The following is a 10858-nucleotide window of genomic DNA, read 5'->3' on the forward strand; positions in this document are numbered from 1 at the left end:
AATCAAGTATCCACCAATCAATTAATATGAATTAAACTGTTCAATGCAAATAGTAAACATGGCTAGCCCCCACCCCTCTCCTACTAGTCCCAGATATGGCCCCTCTGCTCACCTAGCTTCATCTTCTTGAGCGTGGAATCTGAGTCGTCTCGAGGCCGCTTGCGGGCGTCCTTGCTGCTGGGCATGTTACGGGCGATCTCGGCCTGAGGTGTGCCCAGGTCCACCAGCAGGGTGGTGATCTGGGCCTGGAACTCCAAGGAGGCCGGGTGCTTCAGCACACTCAGCAGGTGTAGCTTGAGGTTCTTGCGTACGCTGCTCACCTGAGATTTGGCCAGCGTTGGGGGGAGGTTGGCTGTGAGGAAAGAAGCAGGAACTCTGTGCTGGAGACAGACCGTCCAGGGTCCTGCCTGTCTCACTTTCCAACCCCAGACTTGGGCAGAACTCTTCCAGGTGGGCTCCTAGAAAAGCTCCTCAGCCCTCAGATCTAGCATGTGGCTTCCTCCTGCTTAGCACCCTTGAGAGGTCCCCATTAGTATCATTCAACCTTAAAACAAAAAGAAAAACTCACCCCTCCTGCCAAAGTCTCATCTCCCTCCACCTCTGGTCTGGCAATTCCAATATGCCTCCCCTGGGGAGAGCTATGGAGTCCCTGGATGATGCAAATGGTTACTGAGCTCGCTGTTAACCAAAAGGATGGTGGTTTGAGTCCACCCAGTGGCACCTCGAAAGAAAGACCTGGTGATCTACTTCCAAAAAAATCAGCCATTGAAAAAACCGTTTGGAACAGTTCTCTTCTGACACACAGGGTCACCACTGAATCAGAATCAACACGACAGCAATAGTTAACTGGTTTTGGGGGGAGGACGATAACTACCATTTCCACCTCCAGAATTTCCCAACTAAACTGCTACAACAGCTTCATCGTTGGTCTCCCTGTCACCAGAATGACTTTCTAGCACCTAGCAGTCACCTTTATGAGCAAGCCTCCCCTGTTCCACAGCCAAAGAGGATGCCTGTAATGTCGCCTGCCCAGTATCCGGTCCCCCTTCCTCGGCCAACAACACTCTCATTCTCCTTTGAGGGAACCACCTCCTCTCCATTCTCAGTCCGAGTACCCATGAGACCCAGGGCCCAATCAAAACACTTCCTTCCCGTGGCCACTGTGATTGGTTCGCAGACGCGCTCATAATGTCTGCTTGGCCAATCAGAAACAATGAGCATCAGCCTGGAGACTTTTGCTGGAATGCCTGGGAAGGGGACACTCTCTTTCCCCTGGGTTGCTAAGCTGATGGAATGGAACTCTGGAGCTACTGGGGGGGCCATCTTTGCCACACCAAGGAGAGAGCCAGAGAACGCCGGCAATGTGGAGAAAACAAGAGCCAAGTGATGGAGAGATCCATGACCTATGCGCACTCTTGCCTTGAGCTGATCCCCCCCCGAGTTTGCAGTTTTCATACACAAAAGTAGAGAAAATAATGAGTCTCCATGTATCTATCAACATTTTGTTAATCTTGGTACAGCTATCCTCCCTCTCTTAGCTTCTTTTCCTTGGGGGTGGGAGGAGCCTGGAATATTTTAAAGCTTTTAGCATATGTCATGTTATTTCACCCATACATACCTCTATATTAAAGCCAATACTGAACCAGGCTCTGTCACGTGCAACCAAAAGAATCCCATCTAATATAGAGAAGCCTTCTGTGTTTCCCTGACCTGCTACATTGATGACAAACTCCTCAGTTGGGCATTTGAGGGTTCACCACCTAGCTGACATTTCCTCAGGAAAGATCAAACTGGTCAGCGGAGAGGGGGAGGGGAGGGGACCAACTGACCGTGCAGGGTTTCGTAGGCCTGGATCACCTCCGACATGAACATGGGCCTCTGGCGGGCGATATTGGCAAGGGAGCCCAGTGCTGTGGTCAGGTTGATGGAGGAGATGGCGGGGTGCACCATGAACTTGAGCAGCTGCTCCAGGGCTGCCTTGCCCTCTTCCCACAGCACGTCTGATGAAGGAGAGAAGAGAGCCAGTCAGGAAGGTGCTTTCTCCCAGGTCTCCAGATGGAGAGATCAGCCTTTAGGGTCAAAAGGAAGGAGGAACCCTGGTACACAGATGTCTGTGAATAGCTGAAAAAACAAGAACATTTAGTAGTTGAAGAGTCCCATGAGACTATCAGTATAAAAATTTAGTTATGCAGTTGTTCAAAGCATGGGTTTGCAATAGTTAAAAACTAGAAATAATTTCAAGTATCTAACTATAGGACACTGACTGTATAAACTATGTTGATATAAAAATTTTAGTATGTGTATATATGCCTATACACAAAAAACTAATAGCTCTTTGTACCACCACTCTCCTCAATCTAGTCCCCTAAAGTTAACCCTCAACACTCTGGTGGTTATTATTCCAGACATTTTCTATGCAAAAACATACAGAATGCCACACATTGTGAAATAGCGAATAAAAACAACCCACCTAAATGCCCATCAATAGAGAATTGCTTAATAGAATGTGTTGTAACCATATTATGGAATATTGTGTAGCAATTTAATATGACTTTGATTAGGAAAAAGGTTACTGTTGAGTTAAATAGTTCGTCAAACAATACACAAGAACAGCTAATACTTATGAAATGGTCACTATGCCAGCCATATAAATTCACCAAATTGCTCAAACCAAAACCCTAAAGTAGATGTCAATAATAAAACCAAACCTGTTGCCGTCGATTCCGACTCATAGTGACCCTACAGGACTGAGAACTGCCCCATAGGGTTTCCAAGGCTGGAATCTGTACAGAAGCAGACTGCCACATCTTTCTCCCATGGAGTGGCTGGTGGGTTCAAACCACTGACCTTCCGGTTAGCAGCCGAGTGCTGAACCACTGTGCCACCAGGGCTCCGTGATTTCAGTAATAATGATCCCCAATTTATCAACGAGGAAACAGGCTCAGAGACAACAGGCCACTTGCCTAATGGTAGAATTGGGATTTGAACCCAAGTGGCTATACTCTAATGCCTCTTGGATAAAAACATAAAGCTTGGTCCCATTTTTGTAAACAAAAAAGCAAACAAATGCAGAATTACGAACAGATACCTACAAATATCTGCATGTGTATTAAAAAGGTGTGGAGAGAAACGATATTCTTAACAGTGTTTACCCCTGGAAAGTAGGACTGGGGGACGAATTTTCCATTTTTAAGTTATTTCTCTTTATATTGCTTGACACTTCTATAGTGAGCATGTACTATTTCTAAGGGTCCCTGGTGGCGCAGTGGTTAAGCATTCAGCTGCTAACCAGAAGGTGGGGAATTTGATCTTACCAGTTGCTCTGCTGGAGAGATGTAGCAGTCTGCTTTTGTAAAGATTTACAGCCTTGGAAACTCTACAGGATGGTTCTACTCTGTCCTATAGGGTCGCTATGAGTCGGAATTGACTCAGTGGCAATGGGTTTGGTTTGTTTTGCTTTATGTATTACTTTTATAATTTGCAGTGCAAAAACCAGTAAAATTGAGTGCCCACACCTTCATGGAGTCTCACTACAAACCTGTGAAAAAGGGTACTATTATCATCTCCATTTTACAAAAAAGAAAATAAAGTCCCAAGAGAAGTAACTGGCCCAAGTTCACACAGTAAATCAGTGGGGAAGCTGGGACTTGAGCCTACCATCAGGGTTCTTCACTATCACTCTGTATTGTTTCCAAAAATTAAAAGGCAGGAAGGAAAGGGGGGAAGGAGGGGAGTGACAGGCAGAAGTTCCAGGGGCTGGTGCAGTGACAGGTACAAGGCACCTGCTGGCAGGCGGCACTCACTGTACTGGATGTAGGGGTGGTCACGAGGGATGCGGTCCAGGCTAATGTCATGCTCCTGGCGCCGGGGCACCTCCGAGTCCGCCATGCGGGGCGACAGGGTGACGATGAGGCCCTCCACAAACTTGATGGCGTGAGTGCGGATGCCGTCATTGTCAGAGTCCAGCAGCAGGATGATGTCCCCGGCCATGGCCGACACCATGTCCCAGCAGGCCTCCTGGAGCTCGCTGATGACCCGTGACTTCACCATCCACTGCCAGCAGCCCAGAGAGGGATGGACACAGATTCAGAGATGCGGATGAGAAAAGACATCAATAGCCAACACTCTTCCCCCTCCCCAGAGATCCCTAAGTGATGATGGATACATTCATTTAGGAAACATTTACTGAATTCTAACTCTGTCCCTGGTACTGTGCTAGGTGATGCTGGGGACAGGACCCACTGGTGACCAAGACAGGGCTGGCCCTGCGCTCATGGGGCTCACAGTCCAGTGGAGAAGATAGATCCATCACTAGACAGTGACAACCCAGGGTGATAAAGACTGAAATATTAAGGAAGTTAAAGGAATAATAATGCTGACCTCATGAGATGTGGAGATGAAATAGATTCATTCATCTCATTAATGTCAATGAACACCGCATCATAGTGTGTTCTTGTCCTTCACAGTCCATAATTAATGTGATCTTTGGATTAGTTTCTGTCTTCCCCACTGGGTTCTGAGTCCCATGAAGGCAGGAACTGGACTGTCTTGGTCACTGCTGTGTCCCCAGCATGACCAAGCACAGTACTAGGTACAGAGGAGGTGTTCAAGGAATGTTGGATGGATAGATGGACAGATGGAAGGAAGGATGGACAGATGGATGGATGGATGGATAGAAAGAAGGGTGGATGGACAGGTGGATGGGAAGATGGAAGGAAGGATGGACGGATGGAAAGAAGGGTGGCTGGAAAGAAGGGTGGATGGATGGATGGATGGAAAGATGGAAGGAAGGATGGACAGATGGAAGAAAGGATGGGTGGAGGGATGGATGGATGGAAGAATGGATGGATGCAGGGAGGGATGGAAAGAAGGAAGGAAGGAAAGATGGATGGATGGAAAGAAGGATGGATGGAAGGAAGGATGGAAAGATGGATAGATGGAAGGACGGATGGATGGATGGAAAGAAGAATGGACAGATGGACAGAAGGAAGGAAGGAAGGATGGACAGATGGATGGAAGGATGGAGGAAGGATGGATGGATGGATTGACGGGTGGATGGATAGATGGATGGATGGAAAGATGGATGGAAGGGTAGATGGACGGATGGAAGGAAGGATGGAGGGATGGAAAGAAGATGGATGGATGGAAGGATGGATGCATGGATGGAAAGAAGGATGGATGGATGGACAGAAGGAAGGAAGGATGGACGGACGGACGGATGGATGGAAGGATTCCTGGCAACTCCCTGACAAGCAGACTACATCAGGTGCCCTTGTTTTATGCTCTCATAGACCAACAGCACATCTTGCCCATAAAGAATTTGATGTGACTCTGGTTTTGATTCGTAACAGATTTGATCTGTGTGGAAATGAGACCTGTCAGGATGACGGCATGTCCTCAGGTGGGAAGGGAGTGCTCACCTGCAGGGCCACCTTGTAGAGCTGAGTCATGGTGAGGATGGCCTTCTTCACAACATTCACGTTCTCATCCCTCAGGAGCATGTTGAGGTTTGCGATCAGTTTCAGCAGTAACTCAATGTCTCTCTTGCTGGGGATGGAGGAAAAGAGGGAAGGTCAAAGTGGTCTTATGGTAGGTGGTAGGAGCCTGGGGTCCAGGAGGGAAGGGAAATCCTGATTTCAGTGTCCCAGGGGATTAGAATAGAGGTGGGAAGAAGGAATGGTGGTGTCAGGTCAGCTGTGAGGGCAGGAGCTGCATTGCTGGCACATCTGGAAGCTGAGAACAATGCTTCGCATCTCCTGATGGAGGCTGTCCCTGGACCCTCTACCTGGGTTGGTCCTGCAGCACCCAGCCTCCTCACCCCCTTTACTCTGTTGTTCACATAAGGGGCAGTACAGCCAAGCAGCCTGGGTTTAAATTCTGGCTCTGCCACTTACTAGCTGTGTGAATTTGGGCAAGTGACTTTGTCTCATTTAGAATACTACTACCTACCTCATAGATTGTTGCGAGAATACTTGTAAAATGCTTAGAACAGTGCCTGGCACACAGAAAACATCAGTAAATATTAGCCACCTTTATAACCTTTAAAACACTTTGCTTTATGTAATCTCTAGTTTTGTTTACTGATTTGATTAGCTAAGGCTGACGGCTCTGAAGGTGGATCCTCTCCTCTTCAGTAGACTCAGGGCCTACGACCAGGAGGGCCTCAGAATTTGTTGAAGGAAAGAATAAATGAAAAGCCTTCAATTTAGTGTCTGTTCAATGAATAAACTAACTCAGGAAGGCCATACTTAGAGCTCAGTACATGAGCATAATTTTCACAGCATGTATGACAATTGGAAACTAGGTATTAATCGCATCAGTCAAAAAATAAGCAACTCAACTATAAGCCCCTGTAGGCAGGAATGATACCCATGTTTTGCTCACCGCTATGTCCTGCAGCCTGACACAGGTGCCTGGCACACAGCAGGCATCTGATACATATTTGCTGAACAAGTGGACTCTGCAAACTCAGGCAGATTAACCAAGAATTCTCCCAGGGAAGGGAGATTGAGAATTTGGCTGTGGAGTCACACATGGGTTATAATCCCAGCTCTGCCACATACTGGCTATTTGACCTTACGAAACTCATCTCACCTCTCCAGGGCTCAGTGTTCTCTTCAGTAAAATAGGTCAAACAACTAATTCATAGTGTTACTTTGAGAATTAAATAACCAAGTACGTAAAGCATTTAGTACCAAACCAGTCACCGCTGAGTCAATTCCGACTCATGGCAACCCCATGTTACAGAGTAGAACTGGGCTCCATAGGGTTTTCTTGGCTATAATCTTTATGGAAGGAGATCTCCAGGCCTTTCTTCCATGGTACTGCTGGGTGTGTTAGAACTGCTAACCTTTTGGTTAGTAGCTGAGCACAAACCATTTGTGCCACCCAGGAACCCAACATTTAGGAGAGTGCCTGGCAAATAGAAACTAACAAAGCAACCCAGTAAATGTTGAATGAATGAATGAGTGAGTGAATGACCCCATGTGGGTGGGTCACTTTACCATTCTGAGCCTCCGTCTTCCTCTCTGTAAAAGGGGGATAACACCAGCACCCATCGCCTAAGGCTGGTGTAAAAATTGTAGGCAATGATACAAGAAAGGGCCTTGTATGGTGCGTGGCAGCATAAGCACCCCACATGGTGGTTACTAGTATTGTTAAGTTCATTCACGTGTTCAGCAGATACTTATGCAGCCCTTACTACATGCCAGCACCGTTCTAGGCACTGGGGATGCAGTGGTCAGCAGTACAGAAAAGGCTGGTCCTCATGGTGCTGGGGAAGAGAATAATCGAGGCAATTTCAATTCATGAGGCCCACTACAGAGCACAGTGGGAGCAGAGGGCCTGAGGTGTGTGTGCTGCACTAAAGCCGTCAGGAGGGCCCTCTGAGGAAGAGACCCAAGGGGAGTGCGGGATCCCCACGTGGCTCCCTGGGGGGGTCATGTGACTCTCTGGGCATGAGGGCCCCCTAACAGGAACATCAAGTGTAGACGCTGTACAGCAGGACAGTGCTTTCTGAGGAACAGAAGGAGGCCAGTGACTGGAGTGCAGACAGGGAGGCGGAGGGTCAGGAGAGGAAGAGGTGAGAGCAAGGAGTTTGGGTTTCAACCTCAGTGAGATCATGGGCCAGCGGAGGCCTGAGAGCAGGAGATTCACACGGTAGCAGGGACACTCTGGCTGCCACATGCAAGAGCAGAAATGGAAAAGCAGTGGGAAGGCCACTGGACGCAGGCAGAAGTAAGGGGGGCTTGGACCAGCGCAGGAGCAGGGAAATCACTGAGAACTGGTCAGGTTCTGTACATATTTTGAAGCAGAGCTGACAGGCCTTACTGATGCCGTAGAAGTGAAGACTTCGAGAAGCAGAGGAATCATGGATAAACAAAGATGCCGACCTTTTTAAATATTTGCTGGGGAGCTGGTGTGCAAGGGCAGGGGAATGGGTCTAGGAAGTGGAGGGCAGGGCTGTCAGGGCAGGGCCCGGCCAGGAGCTGAAGAGGCTGGCTCCACCAGGGGGGCACCCGGGGTTCCCCACGCCTCCCCATACCAGGCCTCCTCGATGAAGCCAATCACAAACTTGCGCACTTCAATCGACTTGTCTGCTTGGAAGGCGATGATCTCCTACCAAGGCCAGGAAGAAGGCCGGTCAGGGCTGTGCCAGGACACCACACCACCCCCGCCCCCGGCTCGGCTCCTTTCTCTCCCGTTGGTCACTCACATCCAGGAAGTTGTCCAGCAGTGTGGGGTCTTTGTTGATGATCAGCTCTTGGACCTCCAAGGAGATGGGGGCAGGGAGCAGAAACACATACGTAAAACCGGCTCCAATCAATGCAGACAGAAGAGTGTAGGGGAAACAGCATGGCGGCAGGCAGCACATAAACTCAGTTCAAATCCTGGCTCCACCATTCCCCACCACGGTCCTAGGCAAGTGGCCTCCCTTCTCCGAGCCTCAGTTTGCTCTTCTATACAATGGGGATCTTAAACATCAACTCACTGGGCTGTTGTGAGGCCTCCATGAGATTCTACAAGGTGTAGGTCTTGGTACGTAGTGGGTATGTGTTACACAGTGGGGCAGAAGAAAAGGCGGGAAATGCCCCAGGGCTCCTATCTCTGTGAGGTTTGGCATTTTTCAACCGGTGCATCAATTATGTCTACTCTCCTACTGCTTGCCACTTACTACTCTCCTGATTCAGCAGTGAGAACCCATTTCCTGAGACCCTCGTACCTGCCAGGCTCTTTGGAATAAGCCCTTCCCATCAACATCCACATACCAGTCCACAGCCAGCAAGGACCTGGCTCCTAGTACACGTTTAAGGAGTTGTTGTGAGTGGCCCTCACAACCACCCCATGAGGGAAGTACTGTCAGCATCCCACTCAGAACATGCAGAACTGGGGCTCTACACAGACAGCCTGACCTCAAGTCACAGAACTCTGCCTCCTATTCTGAACCATTCCCAGCCCACAAAATTCCCCACATCCTCTTTTGCCTTTGCACACGCTGTCTATGCCCTCTGCCTGAGATGCTCTCCCTCTCTCACTTGACCTGTCTCTCTCCTTATCCTTCACATCTCAGCTCCTCCAAGAAGCCCTCCCTGACTTCCCAGGCTGGGTCAGGTGGCCCCCTGGGCTCCCTCAACTCCCTGGGCTCTTCTGTCCCACCCCTGCACACTTTGGGTCCTCACTGTCTGGTGACATGTATGTTTTCCTTGCTGGATTTGACCCTGGTAGAGAGGAAATGCAATGAAGAGGCCAGGAGTCAGAGTCAGATCCCGGGATTCAAGTCCTAGTTCAGCTAGCTCCTAGAGGAGCGACCTAGGGCTAACTGTGCAAGCTCTGAGGCTCTGCTTCCTTCTTTATACAACAGGGATGGCCTTTCCCCGCTTTGTGGAGCTCTGGTGAGAGTGAAATGAGATCATGCCCGTACAGCACTGAGCACCATGCTGGCATACACTAAGTGTGTAATATGTGAACCCTAGCGTTATTACCAGTGTCTTCTCTTCTGTAGGTTCCCACTCCCATCCCCTTGTCCTGCTCAGCCCGCCTCCTCTCCCCACCCCCTCACCTGCTTAAGCACTGTAATCTTTGAGTCATTGGTGATCAGCGCCGCCTGGTTCAGGAGATCCACCACCTGGAGGGGAAGGAGAGGCAGGGGGTGGTGCTGGCCTTGCCAGCCTAGCCCCTAAGCACTCCCAAGGCTCTGTGACCTGGGGTGGCCAGACGAAAGCCAGGGCTGTGCCTCCCGACTCCGAGCCCTTCTCTCCACAACTCACCCTTTCTGAGGTGGTCATGCCATCAATGCCTGCTCCCTCCTCTTGTGTGAAAAACTGAGAGGCCACGCTCCGGCGGGTGACACTGTCCCCACTGCTGCTCGCCATAGCTGCTGTCAGGTATTCCCTGGGGAAAAAGGGGATGGGTCAAGCTCTGGGCTTCTGTGGGTGGGCTGGGCTGACCTGCACCTCATCACCAACACAGGGCTCAGCCCACTTCCTCATCCTGTCTTTTCCCTGTCTGGCCTTCTAAGCCCCTCCCCACTCCAGACTGTATGTATGTGTGCATGGCAGTTGTAATCTGGAGGAGACTGATGTCACCTGCCTTCCCTGATGGACTCCCAGGCAGGTCCTCAAGTCCCAGCTCCAGTACTTTACATACAGCAGGCAGACCAGAACATCTGCTGAATGGCTGGACAAAGGAACCACAGCGGCCACCTTGCTAGTCTCCTTGCCTCCTGTCTTTCCATCAGGGCTGCGCTCTGACTTTCTCAAACACAGCTCTGGGGAAAGCCAGTCATGCAGCCCTGCCAACGGTTGGTAATCGATACATCGGCAAAGTCCTGGTTAAACAGGTTATACTACGGCCATTCTCTAAAATACTATGGAGCTGTTTAACAAAAAGGGGAGGGGCGACTTTTGGGCAGTGGTGGCTCAGTGATAGGATTCTAGCCTTCCATGAGGGAGACCTGGGTTTGATACCCAGCCAATGCACCTCATGCGCAGCTACCACCCGCCGTCAGTGCAAGCTTGTGTGTTATGATGCTGAACAGGTTTCGGCGGAGCTTCCAAACTAAGATGAACTAGGAGGAAAGGCCTGGCAATCTATTTCTGAAAATCAGTCAATGAAGACCCTGCGGATCACAACGGTCCAACCCCCCAAATGATCATGGGCATGGCCAGACCAGGCAGCATTTTGTTCCACTGTGCACAGGGTCAGCATGAGTTGGAGGCTGGCGGCTAGCAACAACATCCCAAAGTTACACTGGCAAAATTATACAATGATTAATGTAGGATATCAATTACAGCTCTATTCGTAATAGCAAAAGATTAGAAACAACTCATATGTTCTTAAACAGTGGAACTTGTTAAAA

At 49.5% G+C, this 10858-nt stretch overlaps 1 protein-coding gene across 1 annotated transcript in view; it reads right to left on the reverse strand.

Moving 5' to 3' along the window:
* Positions 1-10237, reverse strand: part of SYMPK (symplekin scaffold protein) — a 35306-nt gene extending 25069 nt beyond the window's left edge. The window contains exons 1-8 of the mRNA XM_004381590.2: positions 9768-10237; positions 9560-9625; positions 8216-8269; positions 8045-8118; positions 5421-5547; positions 3804-4053; positions 1830-2000; positions 113-352 (exon numbers count right to left, since the gene is read on the reverse strand). Of these exons, the coding sequence (XP_004381647.1) occupies positions 113-352; positions 1830-2000; positions 3804-4053; positions 5421-5547; positions 8045-8118; positions 8216-8269; positions 9560-9625; positions 9768-9872 (1087 nt within the window). The 5' untranslated portion in view covers positions 9873-10237. The remainder of the gene's footprint in view (positions 1-112; positions 353-1829; positions 2001-3803; positions 4054-5420; positions 5548-8044; positions 8119-8215; positions 8270-9559; positions 9626-9767) is intronic.
* Positions 10238-10858: the final 621 nt, after the last annotated feature.

This window comes from Trichechus manatus, unplaced genomic scaffold (genome assembly GCF_000243295.1).
Source record: "Trichechus manatus latirostris isolate Lorelei unplaced genomic scaffold, TriManLat1.0 scaffold00087, whole genome shotgun sequence".
NCBI lineage: Eukaryota > Metazoa > Chordata > Mammalia > Sirenia > Trichechidae > Trichechus > Trichechus manatus.